The 16,670-nt window shown below is 50.7% G+C and overlaps 7 protein-coding genes across 7 annotated transcripts; 3 read left to right on the forward strand and 4 right to left on the reverse strand.

Annotated features, from left to right (window-relative positions):
- Positions 1-26: 26 nt before the first annotated feature.
- BZA70DRAFT_279029 (uncharacterized protein) lies at positions 27-732 on the forward strand (the record flags this gene model as incomplete). The annotated part of the gene is made up of 1 exon (XM_064912702.1): positions 27-732. Exon 1 carries the CDS (start codon positions 243-245, stop codon positions 729-731), a length of 489 nt encoding a protein of 162 aa, XP_064768113.1. The 5' UTR covers positions 27-242.
- Positions 733-2,546, reverse strand: BZA70DRAFT_279030 (uncharacterized protein). Its single transcript, XM_064912703.1, has 2 exons — positions 2,016-2,546; positions 733-1,959 (listed from the first exon to the last, which is right to left on the reverse strand). The coding sequence occupies exons 1-2, from the start codon at positions 2,272-2,274 to the stop codon at positions 770-772; spliced, it is 1,449 nt and encodes a 482-aa protein (XP_064768114.1). The 5' UTR covers positions 2,275-2,546; the 3' UTR covers positions 733-769.
- Positions 2,547-2,762: 216 nt separating this feature from the next.
- On the reverse strand, positions 2,763-3,848 carry BZA70DRAFT_279031 (uncharacterized protein). The gene has a single exon (XM_064912704.1). The coding sequence runs from the start codon at positions 3,385-3,387 to the stop codon at positions 2,806-2,808; it is 582 nt and encodes a 193-aa protein (XP_064768115.1). The 5' UTR covers positions 3,388-3,848; the 3' UTR covers positions 2,763-2,805.
- Positions 3,849-4,463: 615 nt separating this feature from the next.
- BZA70DRAFT_172649 (uncharacterized protein) lies at positions 4,464-5,672 on the forward strand. The gene has a single exon (XM_064909874.1). The coding sequence runs from the start codon at positions 4,589-4,591 to the stop codon at positions 5,654-5,656; it is 1,068 nt and encodes a 355-aa protein (XP_064768116.1). The 5' UTR covers positions 4,464-4,588; the 3' UTR covers positions 5,657-5,672.
- A 1,604-nt stretch (positions 5,673-7,276) lies between these two features.
- Positions 7,277-8,345, forward strand: BZA70DRAFT_279033 (cyanate hydratase). The gene is made up of 3 exons (XM_064912705.1): positions 7,277-7,387; positions 7,543-7,613; positions 7,789-8,345. The coding sequence occupies exons 1-3, from the start codon at positions 7,379-7,381 to the stop codon at positions 8,183-8,185; spliced, it is 477 nt and encodes a 158-aa protein (XP_064768117.1). The 5' UTR covers positions 7,277-7,378; the 3' UTR covers positions 8,186-8,345.
- Positions 8,346-12,258, reverse strand: BZA70DRAFT_295563 (uncharacterized protein). The gene is made up of 4 exons (XM_064914491.1): positions 11,609-12,258; positions 11,276-11,542; positions 10,934-11,219; positions 8,346-10,874 (listed from the first exon to the last, which is right to left on the reverse strand). Exons 1-4 carry the CDS (start codon positions 11,983-11,985, stop codon positions 8,427-8,429), a joined length of 3,378 nt encoding a protein of 1,125 aa, XP_064768118.1. The 5' UTR covers positions 11,986-12,258; the 3' UTR covers positions 8,346-8,426.
- Positions 12,259-13,451: 1,193 nt separating this feature from the next.
- BZA70DRAFT_279038 (carnitine O-acetyltransferase) lies at positions 13,452-16,282 on the reverse strand. The gene is made up of 2 exons (XM_064912706.1): positions 15,034-16,282; positions 13,452-14,969 (listed from the first exon to the last, which is right to left on the reverse strand). Exons 1-2 carry the CDS (start codon positions 16,073-16,075, stop codon positions 13,645-13,647), a joined length of 2,367 nt encoding a protein of 788 aa, XP_064768119.1. The 5' UTR covers positions 16,076-16,282; the 3' UTR covers positions 13,452-13,644.
- Between the last annotated feature and the right edge of the window lie 388 nt (positions 16,283-16,670).

The raw sequence follows: 16,670 nt of genomic DNA on the forward strand, positions 1-16,670 counted from the left end.
TCTCTCCCAATTAGGTTTTAAGGCTCGATGAATTCATCGTCAAGTCCTGATACACCTGCACTTTTTTGGTAGCGATACGGATTTGATTGCTGTTTATTGCCGGTTGTCGCTAAATCGTACCAGTTCTCTAATTACACCTTTCCAATTATTGCTGGGTCAAATTGGCATATCTTTGAACCAACTACGATCATTCACCTCACACCGATCAATACATCGAGAAGCAAAAGAAGAAATCAGACAAAATGGGTCTCGCACTAGCACTCTCCGCCGAACTCACAGGCGTCACCGACCTGCACCCGATCGACACCCAAGAAGAACCCTACGTGTACTCGTTCAAGGTGCAATGCACCTCCTGCCGCGAAACGCACCCAAACTTCGTCGAGCTGACGGCGTGGGAAACGCACGAGCTGAGCGGTAGTCGCGGCGAGGCAAACTTCGTGTGGAAGTGCAAGTCGTGCAGGAGAGAGAGCTCGGCGTCGTTCAAGTCTAAGCCAAAATCCTATAATATCGAGGACTCGGGGAAGTTGAAGAATATTGTGGATTTGGAAGTTAGAGGACTTGAACTTTTGGAGTTCAAAGTCGAGGGCGCGTGGAGTTGTCGGAGCTCGGAGAATGAAAAGACAAAGTTTGAAGAGATTGATTTGCAGGAGGGCGAGTGGTTTGATTACGATGAGAAGGCTGGCGCCGAGGTTATGATTACAGACATAAAATGGGAGATCCGACGATCATAGCATTAATTTTGTTTATATATGGAATGAAGAATTATCACCTACGACTCACGCCTAAGGTATGAATGGAGCGACTCAACGCGCGCTCGTTTGGACAGACCAACTCGATAGACAGGTCCCTTGAGCAATGCGGATATCGGCTTATCCCTCTCTCTCTCGGCCGATGCAGAGTCTCTCGTGCGTTTGCCTGTAGCTTTATGTTTGGACTCTGTCGCAGCCGTTGTACTTGCAGAATCCAAAATGTTTGTGTTATCCTTTGGATTTTGCACGATCGAGACACCAGTAGCGTTTTTGGTACTCTGAGCCTTGGAATTTGTAGTCGAAAGCGGACTGCTCACGTGTGGCGGCAGCGGCAAGGATTCGATCGAGAAGCTGTCGCTGCTTGACTTTTTTCTCTTCTTGTCTAATAGAATATTGATCGAGTGAGGCTTTGCTGCACCTGAGCCTGATCCGCTCGGTGTATGTGTCTGTGACTTTTTTGAGCTTCCTGTACTCTCAGTTGAGCTGGCGGGAACATTCTCTTTCTCTCGCGGCGATATTGAAGACAACATATCCAACTCATCCTCACTATCGTCTGCGTGCTTCTTTCTGGCCACGCGACGAGGCGACGCTTGCGCAAACTGCGAAAACTCTTCCTGCGTCGGTATAATCAGCACCGTATCAGCAGCCGAGGACGGAATCGCGAATGGCGGGAAAACCACAAAATCTTCTGCGGTGTTTGCTCTCATGGGCGAGCTTGTATAGTGGGCGCGAGGAGGAGGAGGAGGAGGGTGAGGAGGCGTTACATCGACTTCAGGGGATGATTCTGGTTCGTTATTGGGGAGTCTTGCAGAACTACTGTTCAGATCCCGAATCTGTGACTGTCGGGGAGCTGGAATCTCCTGGATCTCCGTATCATCCATCTCTGACGCTGAATCAGAAAAGAGAAATTCAAGTGAATTGCTGTATGCACGGCTCGCATCAGCTGTCTCAGATTTGCTCTTTGTAGTCAATACCGCGCGTGTTCGAGTGGCCATGTTTTTCATTGAACTCAGTACCGCTAACGGTACTTTGAAAACAGAGCTTTCAGCGCTAGTCTCACCAGCTACCTCTTGGGATTCTTGAGTGAGTGCAACTGCGGTGGACTTCTCGTCGCTGCCGCTGTCTGATGGAAATTGATCGGGATATAAGAGTATATTTAATGCCTTTTGTAGGTCGGATTTGGCTTCGCTGATCTCTTGACGTAGACGTTCTGGGGATTGAGGTTAGATGATGTTCTTCAATGTCTTCAACAGAAGGTATACTAACCACTGCTAGTAGGCGTGCTATTTCCCGACTTATTCGGCGTCTCAAAAGACAGCCTCTGTACCGATGCACTACTTCGCTCACAGCCAGAACTGCTATGCGAATTGATGATCGAGAACAATACACAATCACCAACAAACGGCTGCGTATCCGACGGCGTCGACGATGTCAGGTGCCCGCTTTGCTGCCGAGCAGGATATATAATCTCCGGACTTTCTTCTTGCTCTGAAGGATCAAGGTCACAGGAATATTGCATTTGCATTTCAGGTCGTTCGTTAGCGGTACATCACTGCTTGCTCGTATGCGTGACAAGGAGGAGTGTATTTGTACGAATTCGACGAGATGTTTTCAACAGATTGAAAAAGTATGGCCGTTACTCACAGCACTATCAGCAACTGCAGCAATAACAGCTTTACGCCCCAGTAGCTGCACTCAGCAGCATCCCGAATCAAAGAACAGAGAAAGCACGTAGAATCGTTTGTATGGTTTTTTCGCTTGCAGCAGGGCGCGCGATTTGTTTACCTATTAACTGGACTGCACGCGAAATCATGTGACTGATGTTCGGGTAGGGGTATCGCGGATCAGGTAGTTATGTGGTATCTGCTTTACTGCTTTGATATATACAGCTGAGAAAGAAGAAAGTGATAAAATCGGTAGAGGAGGTGATTAAATGGTTGCTAGAACGAGAAATTAATAGAAGGGAACGCTAAACTGTGGTAGATCAGATTGGAAGGCGAGGCCAGATATCTTCATGTTTATGCGTCTGGGTTATCAATTTTCGAGTGCTTCTACATTACAGGCATATGTTTACTCGCGAGGAACTTGTATGATTTGCTATACGAGTCGTAAAACTGGGTCGTGACCACTGGAGATGAGCTCCTTCCCCACAGATTGCAGATGGATGCCAGATGACGACAGTCGGAGTCTGGAACTCGATACGAAACACACGGCTAATCTTTGATTTATCTTTCCGAGAAGCAAAGACATAAACAAAAACATCATACCTGTTTGCATAGCTATCAGAAGTATGTAAAATTACGCGTTGGAAGTGACGCACTCGTTTGTTAAGGAGATGAGGATATGAGGATGATGACGTCGTCTGATTTACGTAACTGCGATGGCCGCGCGTACCAGGCGCGATTTTATTGGATTTGGTAGTCGTCTGAGCTCTTGGCTGCTCGCAACGACCAAAGATGAGGGATGTACTCGTTACAAGAGACAGAGGCGGGCAGTGGATGATGTAGATGAGAAGAGGATATTGCGGCAGCTGGAGGAAAAGAGTAGAGGCTGGTGTTGGGTAGATGCAGTGGTTCAGGCGCGGAGTAGGGCAGGCTCGAGGACAGATCAGTGAGCAGGTCAGGTACGCTGCCTTCATCTCAGCAAATTAGCGTATTTAATGACAGTCTCAGTGTGATATGTGAAAATTGATGTGTATTCTACATGTATTCTTGATTGTAGACTGTTTGCTGAATGGTTACTTGCTGGTCTATATGTGATCTTTTGTAATAAATACCTTCGTAGATTACCAAGACTAAGAGCTGAGAAGAATTATAAGTGTACACTATCTCCGCGAGATGCACGTCATAGTTGGAGAATATGATCCATATACTTTCTACTTTCAAACAGGAGGATCATCAGCTCAAGCCTTGGAGATCGCCTAGCCCGCGCGGCATCCCCCTCGCGGTCCGAAAACACGGCAGCACTGCCCCCGCCCTGGCCTCTGAACAGGCCCCTGGCCTCCGCAACAAAGCCCAGGGGTCGCAGGAGCCGGTTGCTGTGCGCGGAGACAAAGGACAGGCCAAAGGCTTAGTTTGCTCAGACGAAGCGCAGAAGCGCAGGCTGACCAACGATAAGCATCGCGTTATCGATTGCCACGCGCCTTACTGGCTGCCCTGCCCGAGACTGACTTCGGAGAAGCCGGCGCTAGTCCTTGTTGAGATTAGCTCCGCGTAATTACATTATCCTGGGGTGGCTGCTACAGAGGGCAAGGGCTGCGTGGCAGAGATATGCAGAGCTCCGTTTGAGTTTGTTCCCAACACCAGGCGTCGATGTTATCAGCCGGCGAACATTTATTTCGCAATCGCTTTCAATCTTCTGTCTACTCCGCCTTTGGCTCTTCTTCCCCGGTCCTTCTCCTGGTCTGCCGTGTGGTCCCTCGCTGCTCTGCTCTTATTTTATCTGTTGCATCTCCGTCGTCTGTCGCGTCTCATTCAGTCTACGCATCCACCGCCCTTCTCCCTCCCGCGCGCTCCTCCTACGCCTTCACGCGCGTTAGCCATCCTCGCCCTCAAGCAACCCAGCGCGATCGTCACCCAGAATCTCTAGTTGCCTGGCCTCTTTCCACCAGAGATATATGACTAGCTCGTGTCAAGCCTATCTCGAGATCACTAGCTGCTCCTTGTCTCCACCAAACTGATCCCCGCGCTCATTGTTGTTGTTATTCATTGTTTGGTCCATCGCCCATCTCAAAAGTTTGCTTTTCACCACAAAAAGTTCAGCACTTCTTTTTCTTTTTCAACAACATTCCTACCGATCGACCTGATTCACCATAAATCTCTCTTACACAAACATCGACAATGAGATTTCAATCCACGAGTACAGGGATTCTCATCGTTCTATCAGCCGCTCTCCTTGCTAGCCTCGCCGACGCGGGCTCCTCATATCTCAGCGGCTTCGTTCTCTTCGGCAGCCACAACCGGGAAAAACAGGCCGCTGTCGGCAGACTTATCATGCCCTCACCTGCTTCAGAAGACGATTTTTTCCAGTTTGATCGAAACGAGCTGCAGAGCTCGCGGAGGATATCTTTCGACAGCCAGGATTACGCATACCTGCTGCCTTCGCTGCAAGACAATAGCACGGCCTGCAGTATAGCAAACAATGGCTGCGCGCCCAAGAACGTTCTGCCAAGTCGGACCAGTCTTTACGACAGCGATCGGCCAAAGCTCGATCGGACGGACAAAGACGGCAAGCTGGTGATGTACCACGTACCCGTCGAGACCGCTGTCGACAGCTACCACATGGAGGACGGCAACGAATCTCAACTTCAGATCGAGCGCAAGCTGGTGCCTACGGGATCGAGTACGAACGCACACGCTGTGATTGGCGGTCGTGCAAGTCGCGACATGCGGATGCGAAAAGGTCCTCATCCGACCGTAGTCACTGCTCAAGTTTCCAGCTCGGATCTGCAAACTGACGCAAACATGCTCACAACACAAGAAACAGCAACCGCCAAGGGCCACGATGCTCAGCAGCGATTACCGCGGATAACACATTCACCGCGAGCAGATATCGACGCCGGCACCGTGTACTATGAATACGACGACTCGACGGTTATAATAGACCGCGACTCGATCATCCTCGTGCGGTTATACAGCTACCTTGATTTACTGGCCAGCACGGTGGACGCGGTCCGAACCGAGTTCGAACACAGCGCCGTCAGCGGGCTCGCGTCGAAAGCGCACGTCCGGATATTCGACGACTTGCAGGCAACAAAGAGTACTCTGCAGAGCTGGAAAAAGAGCGTACAAAGCCGCGATTACGACTTTGCGCTTGAGGACGTCGTGTCGTCGATTTCCAGCACTGTTTCGAGGTACCCGATATGTACGATGCTTCTAGCCCTGTTTTTTGTGATGTGCTTCCTATAAACAGGTAGCACTATTGTTGCTTCCGGCGTCTTTCATTTTGTATCTCTCTCGTTGTGCATTATTGTATACTGCTTTTGGCCGTTTTCCTGTTTTTTTTTGATTATCCTGCATTCTGATGATCGCGCCTGTTGAGCTCTATCGCGGGCTTGTATATTTTTTTGGATTGCATGTTTGATTTTACGGATGAAGATATAGAGATGTTGTATTTTTAAAGCCTTGTTGCTGTTACTTTTACCTGTTTTAATCGTGGATGGAGTGTTGCTTTCTTTCTTATGCACTGGTCTGCCCAACATAAAAGGCGACAGTATGTTTTATTCCTTGTTTTGCGCATGCTGGTATATCCTGCGCACTTGTACGAATCGTGGTCGATCTTTTTTTATTCTCTTTGCCTTATTTGCGAGGCACGCATATCCAGCCTTAAGGATGCCTTTTTAATGCTTTGGTTTTTGTTTTAATGATGATAAGGACAAAAAGTCGGAGACTGGGATGATGACGATGATGGTAATTATTTTGTTTTGTGTTTGGAGATTTTCTTCTGCTTAGTTATGATATCTGGAATAGAAGAACATGTCGAAGTGATATTCCAACTCTACTATGCTTTGAAAAAGTCTTTACAGCTCATAGAACCTCACCTCACAGCTTCGATCCCATTCTAAACCTCAAACACTCGGAGCAAGAAGCGAGGAGATAAGCCGATAACCAAAAACTAATCCAGCAGAGGTCGACCGCCTTATCGCAAACGCCGCCGCTCTCGCTCCTAAAAATAAAGTTTATCGAATCAGAGTTTGCGTTATCGCCCAACAACTCGGAAACTTTATCGGTGAGGAGGGCCAGAGTGTCGCCGGCGGGGGTTTCTTGCGTGTTCAGATTCGGTAAGAGGGATTAGATAATGAGGGGACGGGCGGAGGGAAGGGTAATATGGTTTTTTTTGCTGGTTTGGTGAAGGTGGAGGAGGGTTTGGGGTGATGGTGTAGGAGCAGGCTGTGTGCACTTGGTTTCTGTCTTTGGGAGGAGGAGGAGAGCTGGAGCTGCCGAGGTAGTAGTAGTGCCAACAGCGAGCAGTATTCTGCAATGCAAGAGTGCAATGCATTGCATCACTTTGCTTTAGTCTTCATGCGCATTATAGTAATTATTATAGGTAGTGGACAGCAGACGAAGAGCTCTTTGTTTGATTGTGAAGGCTGAGTGAGTGCGCTGGACTAGTGACGATGAGTCGTGATTACTGACTTGACTCTATCAGCGGTGCTATGGCAATCATTAGAGATATTGAAGAAGAACATAACTTCCACTCACGTTATCAGTGCAATGTTCACTCTATTTCAGTGAATATATGCAATATGCCCTACGATTGCTGTACAAACTACCAGACACGCTAAACAATTGACTGGTTACTTATCACTTAACTAGATAAGCGAACATGACCACCCACAATCAACCAACAACCCATCCAAACCACAACCAGCACTTCCCCCGCCAACTCCGAACTACAATTTTCCTAAACTGTAAAGCCTCCTCGTAATTGACCTATATAGTGTCGTAGAAGTCATCTCGTTGGTGGGCAGATGCTTACGGTCCGGCCGTGGTGCCCACCAATCGGTCATTCCTCTGTGCACGGGTCATTTTCGTTTTCTCTCTCTCTCTCTCTCTCTCCTTCTCTCTTATTACACACCCTCCTCTTCCCACACCAACCAACACTACCTCATCCGCATCCCACAATCCACAATGGCTGACGTATGTTCTCACAACCCCCTCGTCCTTCTATATCTTCCACAAACGAGTCAATCTGAACCCAATTGCTCGCAAATCACCCCGCTCTATCCCACGCAAGATTAGAAAGCGGGGTTTCCTTACCCAGACAAAAGCTCGATGTGCTAACCTCTTTCCAGCTTTCCTACGTTTCCTCGCTTCCGCCTGCCAACCAGGCTTTGTTCCAGGCTAAGATCGCGAAGAAGATGACGTATGTTGTTTTGCTGTTCTAGATGAGGGTGGTGATGAGTGAGGCGGTGGTGGTCGGACGGAAGGAACGAGTAGCGATCGGTTCGTATCGCCGGCCATCATCGCTTCCTTCGTATCGCCTGCCTCTCTCCTCTGCTCCCCAACCTGATCATGATCTAATCTGTTTACTGCTCCAGCTTCGCCGAGATCGCCGACAAGCTCGGCCGCTCCGAGACCTGGGTCGCCGCCGCTTTCTACGGCAACATGCCCTTTGCGGAAGAAGACATCGCCGGCCTCGCCAAGGTCCTCGACCTCGACCCGCTCGCCATCGAGTCCATCTCCCCCGCCGTCAACTTCCAGCCCGACCGCGCGTCCAAGATGGAGATGCCGCCGCGCGACCCGACCATCTACAGACTGTACGAGATCGTGCTCGTCTACGGATACGCGTTCAAGAGCGTGATTGCGGAGAAGTTTGGCGATGGTATTATGTCTGCTATTTGCTTCACTTCCAAGATCGATAAGGAGGTCGACGAGGAGGGAACTTGGGTTAAGATCACGCTCAGAGGAAAGTTCTTGCCTTACATCAAGTACTAAGCAGACGAACGCGACTTGACTTTGGAGGCTGTAAGCCTGTTTTTTGGCCCTTAATATGAGATATGACTACATATATACTACTATTGATTGTACGTAGACACTCTAACTAAGCCGTTCCTAAGTTGACATCGAGCAAACCGCGTTCTTTCACATCATCTAACTTGATTCGAGCCATATACTATATTAATCATTACATACCCAGACAAACACATAAATGTACAACCTTACAAAACCCAGCCCGTTATTTACCCGTATCATACTTTGCAACCTGCGCAGTCCGATCGACGTACCACCCATGGTAATCATCATGAGGCACAGGTCCGAACCCTGACGAATACAACCCATACCGCACCCATTCAAACTCCAGCACCCCCGCCATCGCGGTATTGTTCAGCGCCCAGATCTGCAGCGCGACAACGTTCTTGCCGAGCGTGTTGAGGATCCCCGGCGGAATCGGGAATTCGTCCTGAGGACCGAGGTCGCTGATGTATTTCCCAAATTGCCAGCCATTGACAAATAATTCGGCGCGGATGCCGACGCCTTTGATGCGGATACCGAGAGAGATGTCCATCATCTGCGGCACTCGCACGCTCACTTCCGCGCGATAGAAACGCACACTTGCCTCTTTTCTAGGATTTCTAGACAGCTCGCCGGCCAAGTCCGTGATAATTGGCGACATGCCTTGCCAATTCGACACCGGGTTCCCTGGCAAATGACCGCCGACTCGCAGCCCATACAGACCTCCTTCGTTATACGGTGCCCGAAGCAGATCGTCGTATTGATCTGCTCCCACGTTTCCTTGCAACTTCCAACTTGAGAAGTCCGTCTTGGCAACGGTAGCGTTGCTCGGAAGCAGTTCGATGAGCCGGATTCCGCGCGGATGGAATATCGCGTGGGCTTCGCCGCCGTCGTCTTTCGCGTCGTTGTAGTGGTCATATCCCATTTGATCCGCAACAATCAGCAACACATTCTCACCCTCTGTGACTGCGCCTTCGGGAAACTGCATCTCTCGCTTCATGCGGTCGGTGTTCCTCTCGCCCGGAAACGACCCGACAAATTTCCCATTCAGCCAGACCGCAAACGCAAAGGCCTTGCCTCCCCATATCTCAAGGTTGATCCCACTAACCTCGGATCCTGTGAACCGACCACGGTATAGCACGACTCCAGAGTAGAACCCATAGTCACCCGGATACAGCACCGGCGTCATCCGTGCGGGAAAGTACTTGTTGTTCGACACCTGCTTGTCTGCTTTCACCCAAGCAGAGTCGTCAAACCCGCTGTTCAGCTCGGGCAGCGAGTCTATGGCCGCCCACTGGGCCGTATCAAACGGCTGGATCGCAACCTGTGCAAGATTGGCGCTTGGCCGCGTGACCTCAAACAGAAAAGAGCCGTACTCGGTCCGTCTGAAGTGCATGATTTTCTCGCCGTTCCATGAGAAATGCTCATAATTGTCCTCTACAAAGACCTCCACGAATCCTCCATCGCTCGACTCTAAGTCAACGTCGCCATTGATTTCGAGACCCTTGTTGTCAGTTCCAGTCTCGGAAATGTTTCGCACTAAATGTGGACCGAGAACGATCAGTTGATTGGCAATCGATAACGACGGATCCACATAGTTTCCCAAAGACGGCGCCCACGCACGATAAATGTCTGGCCGGTTGATCATGAGAATCATGTACTCGTCGCTAATCAGAACTGCGCGCTGCTCGCCGTCAAGAGCAAACAGGACTCTAAGCTCGTTCAATTCGGTCACTTTCGAACCAAAGTCTTTAAACTTGACAAGCTTCGCGTCTCGAATTTTGTAAAAGTTGAATTTGATGTGTCCGGCGTTTTTGATCGAAATCTCATTCAAATCCTCCAGGGCGCCGTATAGGACCATGAGCGGCTTGCCATTGAAGTATGTCCACGTGAAGACTTCCAAAGTTGAGTATACAAGCGTGAGTTTCGGTCCGGCAGCATAGTCGGTGATGAATATTTTTGATTCTCGAGCAAGCAACGAAAGAACGCCAGAGCTGGGAATTTGCATGACTCCGTGATCGACTGTGTTGACAATAAGTCTATACTGGCTTCCCTCGTTACCGCTGGTGTCGTTATGACGAATGACGTAGAACCCAGCGTCTGACGCGGGGTCCCGGAGCTCAGTCACAAATACGTCAGGATTATCGCTGTACGGCACCATTCGGCTGTCTTCAACAAATTCCGCGAGCGCGAGACTAGGTGAGCAGCGGACAAAGGTCCAGAGAAGCTTTTGCTCGTTGGCTTTCTCACGATACAGCCGTGTCTCGGTGATTGCAGCACCAAAGTCATACGACGAGTAAACATCAGGTGAGCCAATGCCTCCCCAGTTTGTACCTCCGGCGGCCATATATTGCGAGATCATGGTGAACTTCTGCGCGATCGCTTCCCGAAAGAAGATGTTCACGTACTGTGTACTTGTCCTCCTAGCGCAGTCATCATACCCATCGCCGGCCCACGAGTCATATCCGCCGGCTTGAAGCTCAGTTATGAATTTGGGAGAGCTGGCACTGGCTGTTCTCAGGTATTTGCGATAATCAGATACTTGCGGGAAATTCTTTGCCATTTCTCCACAATGCGACCCGAGCGGGTAGGAATCGATGCCATAGAGATCTGTGGTCCCGGGAAAGTCTGACGGAGTGAACGATTTCGACTGGTTCATGTCATTGTGGAACTATTCAGCGAGTGGTTAGAAGTCAAGTGAAGAGAGAGTACAGGATCGAGACAACATACGACAGGAACTATAATCCCCTGGTCTCTGATAAAGTACGACAACGTCTCAATGTATTTATGAGCATCAGGGTAGAGGTCACAATTACGCATCTCGTGCTCAAGCTGGACGGCAATAACCGTTCCACCTTTGTCGATCTGGTAGCGAGCGACGATAGGCATAAGCGCCACCAGATAGTCTTTCCAAGCTTTTGTGTACTCCGAGTCTAGATTTCTCAGCTCTATGTTCTTGCTGTTGAGGAGCCATGCTGGGATACCGCCCGCCGAGGCTTGAGCGTCAATGTAAGGACTATATAGATTTTGTTAGCGCAGAAAACACTGAAAACAGACAGAAGTAGTGCCTACCCAGGGCGAACAATAACGTAAAGTCCTGCGCGCTGCGCCGCCTCAAACAGAGCCTGCACATCTCGACCGACGCCAACAAACAGAAGCTTGTCTTTTCGTACGTGATGGTAGCCCCAGTTGAAGCTCAAAGAGACCGTGTTGAGACCCATCGCGCGCATCTTTTGGAAGACGTCGAGGTACATGCTCTGCGAGGGCATTCGCCAGTAATGAAATTCTCCACTGATGATGAAGGTTGGCTTTTTGTTGATCCACAGGACGTTATTATCCCTATAGAAGCATAGCGTACGCGTTAGATAGGTGCAAGACAAGATGAAAGTAGTCAGAGTGGTTTACCATTGCAGATTTTTCGACTCTGGATGATGCTTTAGCCGGTTGTCTGTTTTAGACGTTGGACGACGTCTGAAGGGGGCGATCGAGAGATCTGTGCCGTACGCTCTCGCGTTGGTGATGGTGTCGGAGTACGGCATGAGGTTGCGCGTGATGAAACTGAACTGCACGATCATGAGCATCGTGACAGCAATGAGGAAGATGGTACCTTTGAGCGACGCTGGGCGCCATAGTCTGTGCCTGCGTTTGCTACTGCTGGAGGACTCGGGTTGGGGAGAGCCTTGCTCGAGGTACTTTGCGTGGGCTGAGTCTGGATCCTGTTGCTCGCGGCGCACACACAGACACAGGATCCGATGGACAGCGCGACGGACTCTGTGGATCATGACTGGTAGGGAGGGTGGAATCAGGATCGGGAGAGTGGCATGAGAGAGCAAGAAGAGAGTAGAGAGGGCGGGAGGTAGAGATATCCAGAAGTAGGGGCGGTGACAAAGAGGGAAGAAGGCTGACTGGTGTTTTCAAATCCTTGTAGGAAAGAAGGAAGGAATTACTGGGCCACGCCCGGCATTTAGCGAGGAACCCAGCACATGGCGAGAGCCAAGGCAATGACGACCGAACGAACGACCCAAAAGCTGGTCTCTTCACGTGGAAAGTTCACGTCCCCGCCGCGCAGACAGCTGGGATTGGGAACAAAGCAAAATCTTAAAACCCCGCAACCGTCAACCAGCAAAGCCTAAAATTAAGTCTGAGATGAAAGTAAAATGCGCCATGCAGATGCAGGCTGGGTGAGGATGCTACGCCGGAGAGCTGCTCGACAGCGGCCAGAGGCCTTCTTGCAGGTGTGTCTGTGGTGTTTAGAGACAAACATGCCTTGAGTTGTGTTTCTTGGACACAGAATCAACACGAGATTTAGAGCGGGTCGGTGTCACTGTCTCATCGCTGTAGTCCAGAAATTAAATTAAAAATAGATCGCCGCGCTCACTCAAAATCACAGCCGCGCACCATCGCAGGCCGACAGACTGGATCGCTCGACTGTCCAGCCTTTTGCCATCGCACGGCTGTTAGCGACCTTGTCGAGAGTATTTCGTGCTGTAGAGCTGGTCAAGTGCAAATATTGTTAGGAAGCAGTTGCGAATGTCAGACAGAAGGGGTTGTCGTCGATGAAGAACCGAGCTGTCGGTCCTGCTGAACAATCACATGGATCTCCATCTCTCTTTGTCCTAGCCAGATTCCTCAGTCGCCGGAAGCAGCCCTCTTACTCCAACACCACAACATACGCACTACAGCCATTACTCTTGAGTATACAATTTCTAATCACAACAGGCATCCACTCACGACCAAAATATCTTCTATAAAAAAAAAGCAGAGCAAAAAATTGAAAAAAAAATAGTGCTCTAGGTGGGGATTGAACCCACGACCGTCGCGTTCCTCATAGAGGAAGTGACCGTGACACCAATATAGATGTCAATATACAACTATAAGCACTGCTGTGCAGTTAGCCTCTATTCTGGTGACAGAAGAACTTTTTTAATAGAAGGGGTTTACTAACCGATGCGCTAACCTCTGCGCCACTAGAGCCTTCTACAATTTTTTAAACTCCGTTTGACGTATATAACCTGCGTTTGCCTCACGCATAGAGAATTTTTTAAGAGCGTTAAATGTCCTCAGGTAGACTCTTGTAATCATAAAAGACGAGAGAAATATATTCTAGTTTTTAGAGATGCTGTGCATTTTACGTCGAAGGTGATTAGAGGTCTGGGGGGGTTCCGGTACGCGTTGCAAAGATGTCCAGAAGAGGCAGTCAACGGCATTAAGAGCCCTCAGCCCATGAGACCTTTAAATCTGATTGTTCCAACGATTCGTCAACTGCATGAGCATTTTTTACACTTTCCAGAAGACAACAATTTATTAAAGTACTAGCTGGTATTATATTCAAAAGAGAAAGGTATGTATTGATTATCAAGTCCAAACCATAAAACAAATGCCTATTTCCATTCGCCCAGCTCCACAAATCGCGCGCAAAAACCAGATTCAAATTGCATGCATTAAATATCAGCGAGTCTCAACTTCCTTCCAACCTCGCGCCGTCGTGCACGCGGGTGATTCGTCATAATCTCAGGAACGACCGCCGGCGGCGTCTCGCTCGACGGCGTCCCCGGCGTCGGCAACCCTGAATTCCCCAGCTCGTGCTCACGCAGCAGGAGTTCCATCTCACCGACGTCAAAGTATCCGTATCCGCCCAGCATATCGCCAACGTCTTCCTCCTCGGACGCGGACTCGCTCGCGCGCCGACTGCCGTCGACGACTTCGCGCCCGCTTCGTTTCGCGCCGGATGAGCCTCCTGAGATACTGCCCCGACGCGACGGCACCGGTGTGCGCGCGCGAGTTCCAGTACTGCGGCGTTGTTGAGACGCACGTAGGAGACTGCGGACTTCAATCAGATAATTATTCAGCGTGTCAAGGAATCGGCGCGTCTGGCGATGCTTGGAGGACGCGCACACCGAGATTGCATCGTTCTTGATGATATACCCGATTCCGAATCCATCCTGACTCGTAGGCCCGAATCCAAACAGCCGAAGAGAGGGGTTTCCGCAGTTGCTGGTGCTAATGATTGTCGTGTTTAACTTTTCCCACCCGGGATCAGCAAACAATGACGGCATCTCGCTCAGCAGCTTCGCACTCGACGACGCCGTGGTGGTCGCAGAATTGCTTTCGTCGGCGGCTGTAGCCATGTCATCTTCTGCGTACCGCTGATGCATACAGTAGAGCGCGTACAGATGGCGGTCCTGGCCTAATCCCTGCGAGCACATCTTTGTGGTCTGTACATGCTTATCACAGGCTCGGCGCAGAAACTCGATCTTTGTCTTTGCCGGTGCGTCCTCGCAAAACTTGCGGACAAAGGCCAGTGACTCTTCAGACACCGTCCGGATTGCTTCCGTTCGACCGTGTAAAAAGTACTTTGTCATTGCGGGCTCGTACGTGCATTCGGCTTTTCCATAGAGTGCATAGTACGCAGCCTGAAACGCCATCTGCATGAAGGCATCAGGCGAGAAGCCGGCGGACTTGATGTAATTGGTGCCGTAGTTTGCAAACTCCAGAACCTCAAACTCATTCTGATGGATCAAGTCCGCCAGCCTAGTTTCCGCAAACCGGAGCGCGAGCGAAAGCTCTGGGATCATCGTCCATTCGAGCTTTCGCGGCGTCGTCGTCACGTCGCCGAACGAGGCCGGATCGCGCTGGGCAGGGTCGGGCGACTCGCTTGCCCAGAGACTGGGAGCTTTTCCGTCGATTGTTCGGGCAAATCGGAGGATAGTGTCTGTGTAAATGTCACTGACGAAGCGCAGGATAGTGTGTCCGTCAACTCCAGTGTCTGTTTTAGAAAATTCGCGTCAGCTTGAATCAGTAGAAAATGAAGAAGTGCAGTCTTGACTTACGCTCGAAGTTGACTCCTGCGCTTCCATTCTTCGTCACTATGATTTGCAACTTATCGTACCACCGATTTGTACAAGTGCCAACCTGCACACCCTTCTCGATGACATTCGTACCGCAGAGCATATTCATCGCGAGATCAGACGGCGTCTGCGGTTCAGAGTAGTCCAAGCAGACGATGAACAAGGCCGAGTCGATAATCTGCAAGCATTCGTGGTTGTTGCTCATCGCCTGCGCCGACGACACGCTCTCGTTTTCACCATCGGTATGCTCGTCTTCAGACGCGGTCGAGTCTCGCGTGAGCAGTTCGCGCAAGGACGCCCAGATGCGCCGGTTTTCAGCAGTCAGCACACCGACGGCGCCCTTGGCAGCCTCGGTCACGGGCGTGTTTTGCGCGTCGTTGATGATTGTCGCAAAGTTCTGCGCCAGGTCTTTCTCGGTCATGATGAGGTCGGAGTTATCGTCGAGAACATCGAACCAGTAGAACTGCGAGCGCGCCATGACGACGATGTGCTTGGCGGTGAAGTCCGACTGCATGATGCATCCGTTCGCGGTCGAAATGCGCGCGGTGCCAAAGATGCGCGAGTACTGGTACATGCAGAGCGGTTTCCCGCGGACCATGTCTGGTGGCAATTCCTCGCGACGCACGGCGCGGACAAAGGCAAGTGTCGAGATGGCGAGCGACGCGGCGCGATTGACTTGGTTGCCGCGAGACGGAGTCGGGTCGTCCTCGAGCAGGAAGAAAGGGTTCAGGTTGAGGACGACGGGGTTATCGTAATTGAGGTATGAATCGTACCAAAACTGCTCGATGTAGGACGAGCGACCGCTCGAGTACTGGATCAGCTTCTCCTGCAGCTCTGGGCCGTCTTTCTCGATAAACTCGTGCGCGGCAGCACAGGTATCCTCGTGCTCGCGCGGGGTCTGCAACGGCTTGACGGCATCGAGATAGCGTTGGATCGTGTCTCGGAGAGGAGGGATAGGAAGCTTCGACAGCTTTTCCTGGCGCGCAAAAGTGATTCCGGCGGGGGCCACGATTGGGGCAGGCATGAAAACGAGGCTGCTGTTGACAGGGTTGAAGACGGATAAGGAGAGAGGAGGGAGGAGACAGCGAAGGGGGATGGAGAGGCAGCACGACAGCCTCGATGCGACAAGAGGTTATATATACAAGCACACCATGGAGCACACAGAATCAGGCACGGCAGGTGGCCAGTCGTGGGACGGATGGAACGACGGCGGCGACATGGGCGGTGAGTTTGGGGAGACGAAGGTTGACCGAGCAAAGGCCGAGGCAAGCTTTAATTCATCCCACAGTGTTTGCACCCCACCTCCACCGGAATGATCTACAAAAGGCGGCTCATCGGCGATAAGTTGCCGGTCGAGATCGCTATCAGATAAAGCTACAGCTAATTCACAGAAAGATAATGCAGGTCTGCGCTACAGAAACACGGCGTACAAGAGACGTGAAGAAGGGCGCGCGTCGAGAAAAACGTGGGGTTGAGCTGAGCTACGTCAGAAGACAATCCCCGGATCAGCGGAGTCGGGCCTCCGTCCTTCCCTCCGTCGAACAAGCGAACGCTTAATCGCTGGCCCGCTGCCGCCGCCTGTATTTCAAATAACAAACGGCAAAGAGCAGAATGAGTTT

The sequence above is a fragment of the Myxozyma melibiosi genome, assembly GCF_037950935.1.
Source record: "Myxozyma melibiosi strain Phaff 52-87 chromosome Unknown BZA70scaffold_6, whole genome shotgun sequence".
Lineage (NCBI taxonomy): Eukaryota > Fungi > Ascomycota > Lipomycetes > Lipomycetales > Lipomycetaceae > Myxozyma > Myxozyma melibiosi.

Excerpts from the sequence above, each read along its gene's own strand:
- BZA70DRAFT_279030 (XM_064912703.1), bottom strand. The coding sequence starts at position 2,274 with ATGCAAATGCAATATTCCTGTGACCTTGATCCTTCAGAGCAAGAAGAA. Across the intron at positions 1,960-2,015 it reads TAGCACGCCTACTAGCAGTG|AACGTCTACGTCAAGAGATC; the intron begins GTTAGTATACCT and ends CTCAATCCCCAG.
- BZA70DRAFT_279031 (XM_064912704.1), bottom strand. The coding sequence starts at position 3,387 with ATGAAGGCAGCGTACCTGACCTGCTCACTGATCTGTCCTCGAGCCTGC.
- BZA70DRAFT_172649 (XM_064909874.1), top strand. The coding sequence starts at position 4,589 with ATGAGATTTCAATCCACGAGTACAGGGATTCTCATCGTTCTATCAGCC.
- BZA70DRAFT_279033 (XM_064912705.1), top strand. Across the intron at positions 7,614-7,788 it reads AAGATCGCGAAGAAGATGAC|CTTCGCCGAGATCGCCGACA; the intron begins GTATGTTGTTTT and ends TTACTGCTCCAG.
- BZA70DRAFT_295563 (XM_064914491.1), bottom strand. The coding sequence starts at position 11,985 with ATGATCCACAGAGTCCGTCGCGCTGTCCATCGGATCCTGTGTCTGTGT. Across the intron at positions 11,220-11,275 it reads TACGTTATTGTTCGCCCTGG|TCCTTACATTGACGCTCAAG; the intron begins GTAGGCACTACT and ends AAATCTATATAG. Across the intron at positions 10,875-10,933 it reads AGGGGATTATAGTTCCTGTC|TTCCACAATGACATGAACCA; the intron begins GTATGTTGTCTC and ends CTCGCTGAATAG.
- BZA70DRAFT_279038 (XM_064912706.1), bottom strand. The coding sequence starts at position 16,075 with ATGCCTGCCCCAATCGTGGCCCCCGCCGGAATCACTTTTGCGCGCCAG. Across the intron at positions 14,970-15,033 it reads CGCAGGAGTCAACTTCGAGC|ACACTGGAGTTGACGGACAC; the intron begins GTAAGTCAAGAC and ends TTTCTAAAACAG.